Here is a 19,529-nt window from a genome sequence, read left to right on the forward strand (position 1 = left end):
TGATAAGCAAATGGTCAGATGCTCATATTTAATCTAATTTCATTTCTGAAAATATGTTTTAAAAAACTGCTTAGTGATCCTTTCAAGAGAGAACTCAGCTCATGTATAAAAAGCCATATAAAAATGACTCCAGAGACCTTGGCTGCACATCCAGCGGTCAAATATCTCAATGCTCCGCTGCTCCCGTTCCTGTTACAGGTACATGTGACAGCACTGCAGCGATGAGTGGAATTTTAAAGAGGAAGTTTGAAGAAGTTGACGGCTCCTCGCCCTGCTCCTCTGTGCGGGAATCAGATGATGAAGTTTCCAGCAGTGAAAGTGCTGACAGTGGGGACAGTGTCAATCCATCCACTTCTAATCATTTTCCCCGTGAGTACAGAAGCCGTAACTGAAACTGATTGTTTGGTTCTACAGTGAAAATAATTGGATCATTGTGGTGATTTTTTAACTGTTATTGCTGATTTTGTTTTGTTTTTACAACTGAACTAAAAGCAAGACATGATCCAGGAAAAATGGAAGATTTTTGAGGCATCATTGGATTCCTTTATTTAGTGGATTATTTGATAGTGTTAACCAACATTTTCAATGAAAAATGAGTTTTTATTATTAGTACTTTTCAAAGGAAATGCCCTACTCTGGCAGTAGATGGGGAAAGACATGTCCAGGCACAAAAAATGTATCCTCGTCATAGTTGAAATGATACCCTAGGAGAAAAAAGAAAAAAATGGGGAGGATGTATTTGGGAGTGGAAGGTCTGGCTTCACTGAGAAAGAGCATTGCCTACCATGACTTTAGAGATTTTAAAAAGCAGCAAAAGTCTCCCAAATGTGCGAGTGAGTGCTGTTTATACCTCTTTCTATTCATCCCTTTATTCTCTTATCCTTAAGAATAATATGTAAGGCCCACAAAATAGAAAAGGTGTATTCTTTTTCTTTTTCCACTGTACTGTAGCATCACACCTTCCTGTCAGGCAAGGTACTGTGAGGTTTGACGGACTGACAAGAGAATCTCATAAGGTAATACAATCTACAGGCTAAATGAAACTGACTATTACTAGCTAAATAATCTTGAGTTTATGTTTCCAATAGGAAGTGCTTAATATATCGTGATATGATGGTAGATAACCAATTTTAGTTTTTTATTTTTCAGTTAAGTAGCTGATTTTATGAATATGTCATTACATAATGTAGAATTTATTTTGGTAATGTGACTACTGAGAAAACCAAGAGAATTAATAATATTTTTAAGAGTAAATAAGGAGCTCAATAAAACTATTGAACATGAAACACATATTAAAATCAACAGCATTCCTTTAAGCAAGCAAAATTCATAGAAAATAGAATGAGAGGACATCTACAATTATTATAACAGAAAAGTCATCAAATATTCAGGGACAAAGTAATTGTGTGATGTAGGTTGATCTTCAGATATATTTACAAATGTCACGATAGTGTGAAATGAGCTTGTGTTTTGATTTTAAAGATGTATGTTTACCTGTTTGGCCTTAATATTAACAGTGATAATAACAACAACATCATCATCTAAGATGGTTTTGTGAAGATCAAAGAGCAAGTGAGATAATACACATGAAAGAACTTTGTAAAATGTCAAGTACTGAGCACATGTTATATTAAAATTTATTCTTGTAGCTCACATGTATTGGGTACATGCTGTGATCTAATAGTTTTATATACATTATCCCTACCCTTTACAACCATCCTGGAAGAACCATTACCTTCAATTTACAGAGGAAATAACTGAGGCTCAAAGAGGCTAAATATCTTGCCCAAGATCACATAGGATTTGAGAATAGACACACACATATATACATGTGTGTGTATATATATGTATATATATATCTCCGTATATTTATGTGTCCCATCCCATAATCTTCACCTTTTCTATTATCTCATTCTTCCCTTTAATTATATAATCTTGGACATATCTTTATAATGCAATTTATTGTGAGTTAGAAAAGTACTTGAATTAATGAAGAGACAGGTTATGTTTCTGGATATAAAGGTAAATCTATTAAATCTTTCCATATTAATTGTGAATATAAAAGTATAATCTTTATAAAACCCTCAACTAGACTTTCTTAGAGGTGATGGAATAATAAAAATCTATTTGGAAAATTAAGCTAATGAGAATAAAGGGATATTTTTAAAAAGAAGCCATAAACCTTGAAAAGCTACTCCAGATATCAAATAATCATAGAAAATTATATAGTTTAACATTTTTGGTACTTATTAGATCTAGGAAAATAGAGAAAATCTCAACATAGTATAGATAAGAATTATATATTATATATACATATGTTATATGAATAGACATTATAAAACAAATGTGAGAGGGAGGAAGTATTTAATAAATGGTTTTGGTATTAGAGTTCGAAATAGAAAAATTCAGAAACACATCTCATAACATACACCAAAATACATTTCAGATGGAGTAAGTAGACAAAGATTTTTAAAATTCATATCATGGGGAAATTGCATATTTGCTAGATGTTTCATAGGATTGTTATCTGAGCTTTGAAGTAACATAAAAAGTCACATTGCAAAATACTTAAAATATTTAATAATATAAAAGTATTAAACATAGCTGATCCCCCCAAAATCTCAAAGTAAAATAATCTATATTGGAAAAATATTTGCAGTTAGCATGGCAAAGCATTATTGTCTAATGGCATACAAAAATGCACATGTAAATTTTTTATATAAATTAAGATACATACCTTCAAAGATAATCAACATGATAGCAAATATGATTAGTGAATATTTTCAAGCATTACAGTAGTAATAACAACACAGAGTAAAGTAATACTAGTGAAACTTCATTGTATGAAACCATGGAAATTTCATTTCCATGAAATTAGTGTTCCTCTCTCCAATAAAAAATAGTAGTACAGTACTAAAGTGCTGGTGATGGTCATGGTACAAATTGCATGTACATCCATATTGCTATTGATGGCAATGAAATTTATAAAGCACGTTGGAAATACAAGAGCCATAATGATATTCATCTCTATACATCTATACTTCAGATAATTTATCTAAAGGGGAAAACATCAAAAACACAGGGAAAATGCATAATTGAAAATGTTGATGGTTGAAGACAAGGCCAAAAAATGGGGATTGGGGCAGGGAAGAGGAAGGTCATGTATCTAAGAATGGGGAAATGATTCATTAAATTATGGTAGCTGATACAGTTAATATATTTTCATGATAGTTATGAAGACATGGGGCTTCCGGGTGGTGCTAGTGGTAAAGCGTCTGCCCGCATGCAGGAGATGCAGTTTCTATCCCTGGGTCAGGAAGATCCCCTGGAGGAGGCCACAGGCAACCCACTCCAGTATTCTTGCCTGGAGGGTCTGATGGACAGAGGAGCCTGGCGGGCAACAGTCCATAGGGTGGCAGAAAATCGGACACGTCTGAAGCGACTTAGCACAGCACAGCATGAAGGCATGAGGTAGTGTTAAGAAAAGGAAAACACACAATTTTACCTACATTGTCAGGGAATGTCTTTGTATCATAAGTTACTCTAAAAACTGAAAGCGGCTTGGTTTTTTGAAGTATTAGAATGATAGATTAATTTCATATTTGTTGATTTTTATTTCAGTTAATATTTATATATCTCACAAAAAATGGTTTAAATTTAAACTGAAATAACTGTAGTTTAGATTGTGTTTATGTAAGCAAATGGCATGATCAGCTAAATCATGCAATGCTTCAGTTAGCTAGTAAAGACTTTTTATGAGTTATGTCCAACAGATGTTATTTTTCCTGTTGAATAAAATAGACATATTTTGTGATGCCCAAGAAGTTACTGAAATTTTCAACTCATCATTTATTGTCAGTGGTAGCTGGCAATGGTTAGTTTTCAAACTTGATAATTTAATTTTGTATTAAATGAAATCTGGCAGAGATTTTTCATGACTTTTAAAGACAGTTAAATGATTGATTTAATAAAAAGTGCCCTTTTGATGTAATAGTCTGTTTAGTCACCATATTAACATTATGAGGAAGGAGAAAAAGTGGGAGAAAAAAAGGCAAAATATCAAAAAACAAAAATTCCCCCTAGAATATTAATATTTGCTGTATAAAAGATCTGAACACATTAACCCATGTGAGAGTAGTTAAAAAGGTTTCTTGTTTCTTGAAATGTATTTCAAATCATTTGCTAGCCCCAAGTAGAGGCATAAATTTTTGTAAAATGTTTTATTTATTTTTTCAGCTAGATTAAAGTATGTACTTATCTGGTCATTTTTAGAAATATGTATTATTATTGATGAATCTTATTTCTTTAATATATTTTTCTACTTTCTAAATAAAAGCAATTACCGTAAAGAAAGATTTTTGATTGCTATCAAATTTGTGTGGTATTAGGAAACCAAATTTAGCTTCACACATCTTTTAAGATACGGTTATTTAAATCTCACTCATTGTGAGCTCGTCTTTCAGATTTAAAATGTCAAGTACACCCAGTGCTTTATAAGCACTAACATATTGTGTAACATAACATTTTGTTATCATTACAAACATAGGAATTGATAAAAATCATGTGGTACAATTCAGCATCTATGGTAGTAGAAAATTCCATCCATTCCATGCTTTCTGTAAGTGTATTCGGTTTGTAGCACATCACATTATGATATTAAAAGCTTCGAAATGTAAATCAGTAAAAACACTATGCTTTTTTCCTTGAGTTTTGCTAGGCAACTAGCATACTCACCAGCGATCAACCAAGGTCATATCTTGTACTTCCCTTGAGACAGAAGCAGCTGGATTCTGTATTGCTGTGGAGCGCTTTGTTTCACCAAATCCCTGTGGCTCTCTAGCCAGTCAGCCTGTACTTGAGCTCTGTCACAAGGAGAGCTGCAGAGAAGCCGGTATGATTCTTTTCCTACCCTCTCAAGGTTCTTGGCACTTCACACAAGTAATGAGAAGCTGTTTGATGAAGCATCCTCCCCCAAGGAACACATATTTTTCCTGAAACATAGTGTTTCTACAAATAAACATATAATATTTAGGAAGTGGAAATATCAAAAGGCAAAATGATAGGTATTCTAAATTGCACGTGAAATCTGGTAGTGGATGTCTTATATAGGATAAGAGTTTCTAATGTACACTTCCACATTCTTGAGTTCATTGGGTAGCCTAAAATCATTGATTAGGAGCCATTATTGTACCCATTTTATACAAGTAGAAGTTAACATTCAGAGATATATTATTAATTTATCCAATGGCTGAGATTATAATCTGTGTTTCTCTCCCACCCTCCCTCCTTCCTTGCTTACTTCCCTCAGTTTTCTCGCTGAATACATAGGGCGTGAATATGCTACCACATGCACCCAAGTCACAGTTTTCCTCCAATCTCATTTCGCTCCCACTGACTGCACATTTTATAGTGGGGTTAGAGATAAAAAAATCAATGGAAATCAGATCTTGATGTGAAACTTTGTGGTGGAAGTATGACCAAAACATATCTATTCTCTTTACCAAGCAGTTAAAGTGCATTGAACGTTTAGATTCAGTTTTGACAAATATCGTGTATCTTATGTTAAATCTCTGTGGTAGGTGCTTTTAGACATGTCAAAATGATAGACTACATGTGGTAAATACAGCTCAGATTACAGCGACAGGTCATGTCTACTCTGCATTGTGATAATAACTTGAGAACTTACTATAGCAAAAACAAACATAGCAATCAATCCCTGAATCAATGATTTTTCAAACAATGGAGGCGCTTTAAGGCAGAAAGTGAACATCGAAGTTTTAGGGAAGTCTTTGAGCAGGAGTTAGCACCATGTGACCCTCATAAGCTTCTTTCTACCTTGTGATAAAATGGTTCTAAGAACAGGGATCAAAATTGGTCTTAAGTTAGAGCAGAAACCAAGTAGGAAAAGATAAGCAACATAGGTCAAGGGACCTCTGATAAGCTGTTATATTAAGACCTTCCCAGACCCTGACTCCCTGCATCTGCTTGTGCTAGAAAAGAACCAGTTAGCCTGGCATTGTGAGATCAGATCTGGAACCAGTTGCAGATTTACATAGTAGGTCATGTCCCTATCTGGACACTAGCCATGCGCCAGTTAAGTCATTAAGTGTTTAGTGGAAATATGGGATTTAAGTAGTTTGGCGATTATGAGTGAAGGAAATAGATATGAGTTAGTGGTCCATTTGGAAAATATTTAATACTCACTTGAATGTATTATAAAAGACATTGACTGGTATACAGTGGAATTATTTTCAGATTATTTTGCCTGAGAGATCTGGGAAATCCAATGCAATGAATCAGAAATAGTCAACCATTGCTGCCTCCTCTGACCTTACTTTCCCCATCCCTCAGGCTGAAAGTTCTTCTCCTCTGCTTCTCAATCTCTGACTGTGAAGTTCTGTACCCGCTACAAGGCTCATATCAATTGTTTTTTCTCTATGAAAACTTTACCAAGTCTCTTATTCTACTCATCTTCTTTGTCTGAATCTCCTGGTATTTCACAACATTCAAACACTTTGGCTATGGTTTTCTATCTTCTTACCATCCCAGTATTTCCCACCAAACCATGATGTGAATAGCCATGTGATAGCTCGCTGAACCATTAGCCTCTTGTTTCCTTGATCACCTCTATTCTGGAGTCTTCTATTCCATTCATATCATTTATCTCCACTCCTCATAGCTGCTTGTGTCCACAGCTTTACCCATGATAGTTTTACAAACCAGTACAGCCCTATCATTGAAATATCAAATCTCAGTGCTCTAAACTCAGATCATACCCCTTCTTCCACCCCATTTCTCCCTCCACCCGTATTTTTATCTCATACTCTTGTTTTCGCCATCATGTGGGTGCATGCTACATCGTTTCAGTCATGTCCAACTCTTTGTGACCCCCATGGACTACAGCCCGCCAGGCTTCCCTGTCTATGGGGTTCTACAGGCAAGAATACTGGTATGGGCTGCCATGCTCTTCTCCAGGGGATCTTCCTGATCCAGGGATGGAACCCACATCTCTTATGTCTCCTGCATTGGCAGGTGGTCTTTTTACCACTAGCACCAGCTGGGAAGCCCTTTCCCCAACATAATACCCATTTATCTTTACATATCTTTCCACAGCACCGTTTATATTCACTCCATTGTTACAGCTTTTTTTGCGGAGAGTACAGTGAGGCCTGGAGTCTTAACCATTTTCCTCCCATATCATTTACCCCATATTTCCTTTACATTCGAAACAGCTGAACACTTTAAGAAGTTTTGGAGAAAATGATGAAACTGGGTGTTTTCAATTTGGCTGTCCATTATTGCCACATGGCACTTCTAAGGTGCCTAGGGTTGCTTTCTCTTCCATCTCAAAGCACAGAGTACTTAACCAGACTCATCAAGTCCCTCCAGCTCTGACCTCATATTGAACAGATTACCTTGCCTTCTCATCATCATGAAGCTTACTTTCCTATTTTCCTTTTCTGCATGTCCTTCTTTCTGTCTTTAAGCAGGGCATTCAAAATGAGTTTCAAAGGAATGAGTGTAAGCTCAGCAAAGGCAGGAGCTAGGTCTTTGTATGTCTTGTATCTAGTAACCTCTTAATAAATATTAGTGTGAGTGGATGAATGAACACTTATTAAGTACTTACTGTTTGCCATGGCACTAGTACTAGGAGCTGGAAATACGAAAGTAAAGGAGACACCATCCAGTTCTGTAGAAACTTACAGTCTAATAGCTCCTCAGCCCTTCTCTGAATTATTGTGTTCTGTTTTACACCATTGTTATTTGTGTGTACACCTTATCTTTTTGGAGATTTATAGAGCTTAAACATATATTCTCAGCACTAAGACTGGTGCTGGTTCAATTGCTAATAAATACTTGATAAATAGCACTTGCTTTGTAAAGAGTTTTCTTTTTTAGTACAAATAAATCACATAAAGAAAAAAATATGCATTTGTTGTAGGACTTCATAATGACATGGACATTAGTGGAAATAAATACCAATTTTCAGGCTAACTCTGTAATTTATGATTTGGATGGGTGTCACTGTGATATATCAGGATCCTGATTTATCGGTTATTATATCCAAATACGTGTAATGGTGAACTGGGTTTTAAATAGGTTCCCTCTGTAATTATGTATTCCCAGCATGTCCATGCACCTTTCTGGTTTCATCTGCTTGTATACAGCTTTCCCAGGCAGAAGCATCACTATTTAATTGGATGTTGTGCAGCTATTTAGGTAGTAGCAATATAACACACTTGAGAGAATCCAAGATGCTTTCACCTTCACCATTCTTTGAAACAGCTAGGGAAAAAGAGGTATTACCAACTCATACCACTAGCATATATAAGTACAGTTCACTTAGTGGTTTTCAGTTTGGTTTAAATTTAGAATCAGGACCTCACATGTAGCCTTAATAAATGATGACTTACTATATTGAGTTGTTTATTTCAGCCCTAAGATTTTCTTTAAAAATTCTGTTTTGGTCTTATTGTCTTTCCCCTAGAGTCACATGTTATATAATAGGTCTCAAATCTGTCCACCGATCCCCATATGTGTTGTACCCCCAGTACAGACAACTTGCATTTCTCCTCTGTACTGCTGCAGGAGCCTGCCAGCTGCTCTGAGCTTCCTCTCTTGCAGGAAAATCAGCCTCTTCTTTATGCAGGAGTGTATTGGATCACATCTCTTTCCTATTTGAGTCCTTTGGTTGCTTTCAGTTGTACTCATTACCTCAGCCTCCAAAAATCTATGACTGACTGAGACTTTGCTCTCCTTTCCAACTCCTCTCCTGCCTTCCCTCCATCTCCACACTGCAGCCATACTGATCTTGACTCAGTTATTTGAATGTAACAAACTTTCTTCCTCTAAGATCCTTCTTAGAAGAGTCTTCCAATAACTGACTCTTGATATTTGAGGTTCCAGCTTAAATATCTGCTCTTTGAGGTAGCTGTCTCTGATCACCCCATCCAGAGCATGCTGATCCAAAGTCTTCCTCTTTTAGTGATATATGTGCAAGTTTTTACAGGAAAAATGATAGTATCTTGGAGTTGCTTTCCAATAACCCAGCAAAAAAAGAAAAAAAAAAGAGCTAGATGAAATGAGATTTAAAAGTATGCTACTATGTATATTTTTATTTAATTAAAATTTTACATAATACATTAAAATATGTAGGTACCATTTATCCTAAAATTTCAGTGAAAGGTCAAGGACTTTAAAAATGACCCAGTAAAATTTTGAAAAAGAATAAGGAAAGGGGAGAATGTGCTTACTATAACATATCTCAGTACTGAAAATGTTAGTAGTTAAAGAACATGGGACTGCACATGGAACAAATGGAGAGCTTAGAAACAGACCAACATTTAAATGGCAACTTAGTTTACATCAGAGGAGATATTGCAAATGAGATGGAAAAGCAGAGACTGTTCTAGTGAATATTCTTTGAACAACTAGCCAGTCACATTGAAAAATATAAAATTAGATCCCTGCCTCATATCATACATGAAAATAAATTCCCAATGAATTAAATGCCTAAATGTAAAAAAAAATTAAACACTATAAAACTTGTAGAAAAATGTAGAATATCTTTATGTCAGATATGATGCGAGTAACACAAAGCATAAGGAAATATGATATATTTGCATATATTAAGCTTGTTTATATGACCAAATATGCAATTAAAAAGGTGAAACAATGGGCACAGACAGGAAAAAAAAAATTGTAATTCATTAACTGACAAGGAATTACTATTTCAATATGAAAGGAACTCTTATAAAAATAAAAGCCAATCCAATAAAAAAATAGACATAGAATATAAATATATAATACACAGAAAAACGCTAATACAATTATGAATAGATGTTCAATTTTGTGGTTAGTCATTAGGGAAATTAAAGTTGAAAAAAGACACTGTTTCACACATGACATACTATCAACATGGCAAAATTTTAAAGCTTGACAATATCATTTACTGACAAGCATATATTGAAGCAGGAGCTTTCAGAATGTACTGTAAGTGTCAGATGCACTGTGAGCGTGACACCTGGGAAACCCGGTAGTGAAAAGTTAACCATTAACAACTGTCCGGCAATATGGGGCTTCCCAGGCGGCTCAGTGGTAAAGAATCTGCCTGCTGGGGCAGGAGACACAAGCAAGGCAGGTTCAATCCCTGGGTTGGAAAAACCCCTGGAGAAGGAAATGGCACCTACTCCAGTATTCTTGCCTGGAGAATCCCATGGACAGAGGAGCCTGGTGGGCTACAGTCCATGGGGTTGCAAAGAGTCAGACACGACTGAGCAGGCACGCATGCATGCATGCGCCCATCAGTATAGGGTTGGATAAGCTGTGCTTTGTTCATATAATGACAAAATAGAATAGATTGAACTGAATAGTCAGATTTATGTATATATATATATATATACCATTCAGTGAAAATTACAAGTTGCAAGACAGTACTTACATCATTAAAACACACAGAAATACAATCTATTTTATGAAACAAAAATTATACATAGGAAGAGATGATAAAAAAGGATGTGAAAATTGGTACCTCTAGCAAGGAAGGATGTAAGACTGGATGGTGGGTGCTTTAACTGTACTTTCTCATTTTCATTTTAAAAGGAGCAATCTAAAGTTAATATGCTAAATACTAACATCCATTAAATGTAGGTAATAAGTACATGTTATGTCTGTAAGTTTGAAATATTTTACAACTTTTGACAAGTTTTATGTATCTTTCACTTGGGATAAAAATCTGTGAATCACCCACTCTCCAGATCCCCATTATTTTTTTCTCTGCACCTTTTTTCCGTTTCATAGCACATACCACAGTTTGCGGCTATTTTATATTTGTTTACTATTGCATATGTATTTTGTTTACCATTGTATTCTGAATAAGGAAAAGCACTAGAGCCCTGCAGCCCACTAGAAACTTTCAGGCCAAATTTGGTCGTTAGGTAGAACTAAATTTAATGTATTCATTTAGCGCCTTTCTCTTGTCCACACTGATAGCCAAGTGATGTTATCAAATTTTTTCCTGAAACCTCATACCTTCATTGCCTGTGTCCTAAATGTAGGGAGTCATCTCTTTCCCAGGTGTCATGTTGTAGGCTGCACAGTGATATCTAGAAAAATACTCATCGAAATTTGCTTTTTGTACTTACAAAATACATTATACACTGTTACACTCTATATACAGTAAGTCCCACATAACCTTTATGTCTCCTTTATGGTGTTAAAAAGGAATATTGTTTCTTTATTTGATTATCAGTGAATGGCTGTTTGTGTTTGAGAGCTATTATGAAAGAAAAATATTTAGGTTTGCTATGATTTTGCTTTCCTGATTGCATCAGTTGAATTTGTGAGAATGAGACGCTACTGCAAATTCCTTCAGTTTGTTGTAATTGAACAAGTCACAACTGAGAAGCCAGAAGATCCTCAGTCTAGTTTTAGTTCTGTTAGAAGTAGCTCTGACCATTATTATCTCGTTTATTTGAAAAAAAAATGTGAAATAGATTGATTTTCAAGGTATTTTAAATTGTGTAAGATTCAGGTAATCCATTTTCCCTCCAAATATAATACGCCTCTGATGGTCTTTTAGCTTGAGTTATTTATAGTATCATGCTTGAGGACATCTTAATGTTTTCATGTTTGTGTTTGTGTACTATTAATGTACCTATATACATGTCCAATAGAATATTCCATCTGGCACTTTTAGTTTATAGATTGCACCATAAAAAAAACAAACAAACAGAAGATCATGAATTATTTTAATTGATGACATTTTAGGATGTCTTGATTAAATAGATAATGCACTCAAAGTATAGTACGTTATTGTTGTTGTTTAGTCACTTAGTCGTGTCTGACTCTTTGCGATCCCATGGACTATAGCCTGCCAGGGTCCTCTGTCCATGGGATTTCCCAGGCAAAAATACTGGAGAGTTTGCCATTTCCTTCTCCAGGAGATCTTTCCTGACCCAGGGACTAAACCCGCGTCTCTTGCATTGGCAGGATTCTTTACCACTGCGCCACCTGGGAAACCCCATAGTACATCAGAACTGTAAAAAAGACAGTTTAATGAGGACGGAATAAAAATAGATGATGATGGTTGGAATAAGGAGTTATGTATGTTGTCCTATTGACAGTGAAATATTAGAAAATAAATAGAATATTCATGTATTTATGGTTTGAAAAAATTATCTTCAATGCTGTCTTCATCTGAAATGTATAAGTGAACATTCTGGAACATCTCATTACCACAAAGGAGTATTCTAACTAAAAATTTCTTAAGAAAACCACAAAAGAATGAAGAATTGGAAGGGATGATTTGTCTGGAATATGTTTAAAATACAAAATACATAGTCATTTGATGTCATGGAATGTTATTTATAAAACTAAATATCTAAATTTGTCTCATTTAGGTATTAATTGTGTTTTAAAATTGGTAAGGTCAACCCTACTTGTCAACACAATGTACAGACATTTGGGGAGTATATTTTAAGAGGTTCTTCTATCCTAAAATATCTTCTACCACATGACTGAAATTCCCACCATTAATATAATCACTTTGGTATGATTCCTTTGAAATGACTATTAAAGTCCACAATAAGTGGCCTTCTAGTCTATCTATTAGTTAAAAATATAATGTCTAGACTCAAATTGCCTATATTCTCTTCAAAGATTGTCTACTCAGTAGCAGGTAATGTAATAGCTCTAACGTTTGATTTTCTTTCTTTTTTTTTTTTTTCATTTATTTTTATTAGTTGGAAGCTAATTACTTTACAATATTGTAGTGGTTTTTGCCATACATTGACATGAATCAGCCATGGATTTACATGTGTTCCCCATCCCGATCCCCCCTCCTGCCTCCCTCCCCATCCGATCCCTCTGGGTTTTCCCGGTGCACCAGCCCTGAGCACTTGTCTCATGTATCCAACCTAGTGATTTTCTTATCTATGCATGCATGCACGCTCAGTCTCTGTCATGTCTGACTCTTTGAGACCCCATGGACTGTAGTTTGCCAGGTTCCTCTGTTCATGGGATTCTCTGGGCAGGAATACTCGAGTAGTATTTTCATTCTCCAAGGGAATCTATCTTTCTGACCCAGGGATCGAATCTGCATCTCCCGTGTCTCCTGTATTGGCAGGCAGTTTCTTTACCTCTGAGCCACTGAGAAGCCTTGCTCATCTATAAATACTGGTAAAAAAAATATATATCTACATTGGAAGTTTGACGGTGGCTTACATGAGTGAATACAGGCACAATGCTTTCATTGTACTTTATTTTTATTAAGTGTCCAGGAAGTGTTAGCTGTTATTGTAATGATGGATCTAATGAGAGACAACACAAATTTTATTAATACTTTTTCTGGAAAGCTACATGAGCAGAGAATAGCTTTTAAGAGGAAAGAGACATATGACAGTTGTGTTTTTGGTAGAGTGGGATATAAGTCTGAAAAAAATTAGATCAGAAATGCAAATCCAAATAAATCTTCAGATCCAGACAAGTCGTAGGACTGTGAGAAAGGAGCCCAGTGTATGACGTGAAGGAGTGGTGGATCTAGAGTATACCTCCTCAAAAGACTTTAGATTTAATGGTAACAATAATAGCAGCAAATCTATTCCAGTGAAATTCTTCTTGAGGCCGTGTTCAGCTTACTGCCTACCTGTCTGATACTCGTGATCCGGAGTTTACTCCATTCTTTCAGCAGTAATAACTGGCATTTATTGCGCTTTTATTAAACATCTGTACTGGGGACTGTGCTTACATTTTACACGTGTTATTTTAGTTAATTGGCATAACTTGTGAAGTATATGATGCTGATTTTAAGTAGTTGCCCCAAATCACAAAGCTAATATGTAATGGGGCCAGCTTTTATGTCAGTGTGACTCTGGATCCTGTACTTCTGTATTATTAGATCATATTGTTTCCCATAATTATTGTTGAAAACAGCATTAACAATCTTTCTCATTCTAGCATCACTTCTCAGACTTCTGTCGGCATCCAATTCAGAAAATATACAGTCTACTGCTAATTAATCAAATAGTACATAGATTCCATTTCAAATGAAAGGTACAAATTTGATTGGGTTCAAAGTAAATAAGGTGTATTGGCTTATTGTTTTCTTTGTGTTTAAAATGCAGGACAGATAATCAGAGTTTTGTCCTCTTAAGATTTTTGAAGCCGAACCCCTTAATTTTTTTCTGAGTTGTATTTTCTTAGAGTAAAAGGAGCAGGGAAGAGTTGCTGACATTGTTAATGGCTGAGATGTAAGGCTGGGCATTGTGGCACCACCAGCCAGGCCCACCTCCCTGCAGGAAGTGCTTCAGAGCTGCAGAGAAGGGGTGTCTTGGCAGCTGCCTCCCCTTTGATTGACCACATCAGGCTTTAAAAATATCTATGGGCTCATTAGCATCAGCCATTTGCAGAGTTCTCTCTTTGACCATCTTAATGGAACCGTGAGAGCTTTTATGAGTGCACTCCACCACAGGATTTATGGGAAAGAGTCACAGCAGGTGTTCGATGTCTTTTGGACTTATTCTCCTGAATTCTAGGCACTATCAGAACATCAATGAAGTGTGTATATACCAGCACAGAGAAGTACAGTGTTGGCACAGGTGTTTCTGGAAAGTTTTCTATAACATATATCAAGGACAGTGTACTAGAAGAAATAGATAGTAACTTGAGGTTTAAAAGTCAGGGAAGGAGGTAGGAGGAAGGGAGCGAGAAAGAAGATGATGCAGTTGATTGCACTGAAAATGTATACTTACATACTCAGAATATGGGGTCCAGAAAGGAAAAAGGGTCAACAAGCAGGAAAAGCATCGCAGGGTGGAGGCCTGTGCTTGGCCCAGGCCCACAGCACAGATAGTAAACAAGTAATAAATAAAAATATGCATTAAAAAAACAATTGCTGTTCAAGTGAGAGGGGACATGGGTAAACCTATGACTGATTCATGTTGATGTTTGGTAGAAACCAACACAATACTATAAAGCAATTATCCTTCAATTAAAAAATAAATAAACTTTTTAAAAAAGAAAAAAAGATTTCTGGTGTTCTAGTTAGCATCTCTTAAACTTTCCAATTAAGAGACAAAATCTGTTTCAAACTCACTAGAAGGGTGGGTTTCCTTTCAAATGGTGTAAAAGAAATGTGAGATTTTTTTAAAAATTATATTTACTGCTATACTTTTCATGCATTAATACACTTAACAGCTGTTATTTTTAATCCTAATTTTGCACATGAAGGAACTGGAATTCAGAGGTTAGTGTCTTCCTGGGTCCTATTGTTAGTAAGGGCAGGACCACATTCAAACCCTGGTCACTTCATTCTAGCACCTGAATTTTTAACCATGCACATTTACTTTTCTGTGGCTTCCCCCCATGGCTCAGTGGTGAAGAATCTGCCTGCCAATGCAGGAGACACAAGAGACATAGGTTCGATCCCTGGGTTGGGAAGATCTAGAGGAGGAAATGGCAACGCACTCCAGTATTCTTGCCTGGAGAATCCTAAGGACAGAGGAACCTTTCTATGGAAGCATCAAATGATCTACTCAATGAAACTTTCTCTCTTCTCATTTACAGTTCTTAATCTAGGCATGATTTTAATCTTTGCAGAAAACTGTGTGGGTTTGATTTAATTTTCTAAATATGAAATGAAATCATCTAATTTTCTAAATACAATCTTAATCCAAAAAACTTCATTGTACAGCATTTATTTGTATTGCCTAAAATGTAAAAACATTTATAGTATACATATATATTTGCTTTTAATAAAGATTACCTTTATATTGTCTGTGTAATATTTACAAAACCACAAAATGCTTGCTAAAATATTAAATGCATATTAGCCATCTGCAAAGACTTCTTAAACTTTGTTTTTGTAGTTATTCTTGGTACTTAATTAGTTCTCCAATTTTCAGAATTATGCTTTATATAGAGTAGCAAAATCAATTACCTTAGAATTCTTAAATAATAGAACTATGCATGTTTAAAAGAGTGTGTGTCAGAGTACTACATGACCTTCATTCATTTTCCCAAAGGTTTGAGGACATATGGGTGAAAATATTGGTTGTAACTCTTAACCAAAATTTCAGAAACTGAGACCTGATTGAAGTAAAGAAGCATTTATTTGGGGGTTGTTAAGATAAAACCCGGGAGACAACAGATTTAAGAAGCACTTGAAATCGTGTTTCCCTGACTACAAAATGGTGGAGGCTGATGAAAGCAAAAAACTGCAAGGTAACATAAATTGTTTTCAATAATTAGGACTGAAGCTAGTAAGAAGTAAGAGTGTTTGTTAAGCAAGGATTGGTTGGGGTCTGAAGTGGCTTGAGTTTACCTTGAGTTTGATATGTTCTAGAAAAAATTCAAGTTCTTAGTGATGAAGAAAAGTGTCTGAAACCACATCTACAATGGTAACCTGGCTTCATTTTGGATGCCTGAACTATAACTACTCCATTTTGATTTTTAAATGATCTTAAAAATGACATCATAATCATCAGAACAGTGAAATTCTAAAAATATTGTTTGACTCTATTTTGATGGTTATCATAAGAGCTCTTTTGCTTGTATATTTATTGTATACTTTGAGTTATTCCCATAAATATTATATTGATATAAAATTATATTAATTTACCAGGCCCGGTAGGATTATTTCCTCCACAGAAATTGGCAAATACCCTCACATCAGAGCTATCAATTTATTATTTTATAGATTGTACAATAGAAAAGCAATGGAAAAATGTGAATAATGCAAATTAAATCATTTCTGTAGCTTTTACAGTGTGCATAACACAAGAAGCTGAATAAATATTCTTCTGGTCTTCAGAAATTTTATCCTACTTAGCAGAGAAGTCCTTCATGTCACTGATGGATGAGTGACGTTTCAGCATGTTTTTGATATTTCATTTTCCTTTGACCCATGTGTGTGTGTGCTCAGTTGCTTAGTCATGTCTGACTCTCTGCAGCTGTGTGGCCTGTAGCCTGCCAGGCTCCTCTGTCCAGGGAATTTTCTAGGCAAGAATACTGAAGCGAGTTGCCATTTCCTACTCCAGGGATCTTCCCTGACCTAGGGATCAAACCCACATCTCTTATGTCTCCTGAATTGGCAGGTGGATCCTTTACCACTAGGACCATCTAGGAAACCCTCTTACCCATTTTCTTAAATGAAAATGTCAACCAGTATTCATATCTTAGCTACACTCATCTATCATTTGCAGTCAGAAGTTGGTGATGGATGCAAAACTTAGGCAAAACTCAATTAATAATCAACTCTGTGAGAATCAACTGGTTAAATGGAATTACAATGAAAAATATTTATATTATTTGTAAGTAGTGGGTCTATGCATTCTTTATATAAATAAATGCATTTTTGTGGAGAGCCAGTTATTAACTATTGGATTTAGCTCTATGATTGTTGTTAAACCCACCAGTTTTTGTGCACCTTAAACTTTTTCTACAATTTTCCTTTATTTTTTTTGAATGCCCTGAGTATAAAATTTTAGTGTTTCTTAACTGATAAAATGGCATTTTGTTAATTATCATAAGTATTCACTCATTACAAATTCTTAAAATTGGTAAGAATTGGTGGGGTAACAGCACTCATTACAATAAAATGAAAAAATAATTTGGGTGATAATTTATAGATACTTAAATATTTTTTAAAATACCAACTTTTCTCTTATGTTTCTCAACCATTTCCAGTCTTTTTATGCCATGAGCTTTTGTCTGATTTGTGGTCAGTTAGCTCAGTTACAATTCATGTGTGAATATCAGGCACAATTCCAGACTAACCACTGCCTCAGCTTCCTTCTCCTCCATTGACACAGGCTAGCCCCAATTCTGATCAGATAGCTACACTGTCTATTCTCCAATTCTACAGAAATAAGGTAAAGGACAAATACATGAAAATGTGCCACAGCAGCAGAAAAACACAGTTCAAACTGTTTGGTGCTCAATGATCTTTGCACACAGATTGTACCAACAAAAATATTCCATCTGTGACTTTTTAACACAGTGGTGGCAGGTCATTTGCTGTGCTGTCTTTAAGTAGATGCTTGAAAAACAGAGTCTTTTTTCCCCCTCTTGGAAACTGAAGTGTGTTATCTGATTAACATAACACTCATTGTCATCAACGTTAGCGAATATTTACTAACACCCAAACAGTACTGTCATTTAATTGGACTCTGAAATTCACAAAGTTAGGTACCTTTGTTATTTAGCAGAAAGACAGTATGAACCAAGAACTAAACAAATTGACATTTACACAAATTACACCATTTCATATAATTGTGAAGCCAGCATTAAGACATCTTTGCTATCCAGTCACCTTTTCCCCCTCTCTACAGGCCCAAACAGAGAAAATTATATATGTGGAAGGATTATGGAGTGCTAGAAATAATAGCCTTCACAGGGTTGCTAAATGCTCTGAGGTTAATTATAAAGGGTTTATTAGGAGAACCAAACTTGGGTTTGACTTAAAGAATGATTTGGTAATGTATTAGAATTTGGAAAAAGAATTATATAGCAGGATTATGCTGGATTACCCTTATGAATGTTGTTATTTATGTGGGGTAACTTTGGGAGGCTGTTCAAAAGTGCTGTAACATGCTAGGAACACATTCCTTTTCATTTAAACCCACCCTTTGCATTATTTCTTTGGGGATGGTTAATATCAGGGCTTTAAAGCCATGAAGCTGTCAATCACAGCCAAGGTGGTGAATGACTTGTTTTCTAATGGAAGGTGCATGGGGCCCCGGTAGTGTGCTGTATGTCTGAATTATAGACGAGCTACAATGAAATCCACAAAAAGAGCACTAAAGCCAAATCTCTCCTAATTGATAGTTGTACCTAAAATTGTTTCTAAAAGAATGTGAGTGTCCTCTTCTGTGTCTTCATCTTCCACTTACTGAGTTGTGAAATAAAAAAAATTACAAGGCCTTTTTTTTTTTTTTTTTACCTACTTACCTAATGGCTCAGTGGTAAAGAATCCACCTGCCAATGCAGGAGATGCAGTTTCAATCCCTGGGTTGGGAAGATTCCCTGGAGAAGGAAATGGCTACGTATTCCAGTATTCTTGCCTGGGGAATCCCACAGACATAAGAGCTTGGCCATCTTGGCCATCTACAGCCCATGGGTGGTAAAAGAATCGGACACGACTGAGCGACTAAACAACCAACTCCTTTTAGAGTCAGATTCACACACGCTAAAGATAGCAGCTGTGGAATCACATTGACTCTTTTTGCTTCCGCAGACTATTGTATTACGTTAAGAGTGAGCTTAGGGAGCAAACAGTCCTTCTCGGTGAGTGGGTCACGTGTCATTTCCCCCCATATAGTACCTCAAGTGTGTGTACTAAGTTGCTTCGGTAGTGTCTGACTCTGTGCGACCCTATAGATTGTAGCCTGCCAGGCTCCTCTGTCCACAGGATTCTCCAGACAAGATTACTGGAGTGGGTTGCCATGCCCTTCTCTAGGGGATCTTCCCAACCCAGAGAGTGTACCTGGTAGCTGCTAGCAAAATCAAGAAATATTGTGAGAACATGTCTT

The 19,529-nt window shown here is 35.8% G+C and overlaps 1 protein-coding gene across 1 annotated transcript in view; it reads left to right on the forward strand.

Annotated features, from left to right (window-relative positions):
* Positions 1-221: 221 nt before the first annotated feature.
* The window catches only part of CSRNP3 (cysteine and serine rich nuclear protein 3), a 74,091-nt gene continuing 54,783 nt past the window's right edge, over positions 222-19,529 (forward strand). The window contains exon 1 of the mRNA XM_065927886.1: positions 222-369. Coding sequence (XP_065783958.1) covers positions 222-369 — 148 coding nt within the window. The remainder of the gene's footprint in view (positions 370-19,529) is intronic.

Source organism: Muntiacus reevesi, chromosome 3 (assembly GCF_963930625.1).
Source record: "Muntiacus reevesi chromosome 3, mMunRee1.1, whole genome shotgun sequence".
Taxonomy (NCBI): domain Eukaryota; kingdom Metazoa; phylum Chordata; class Mammalia; order Artiodactyla; family Cervidae; genus Muntiacus; species Muntiacus reevesi.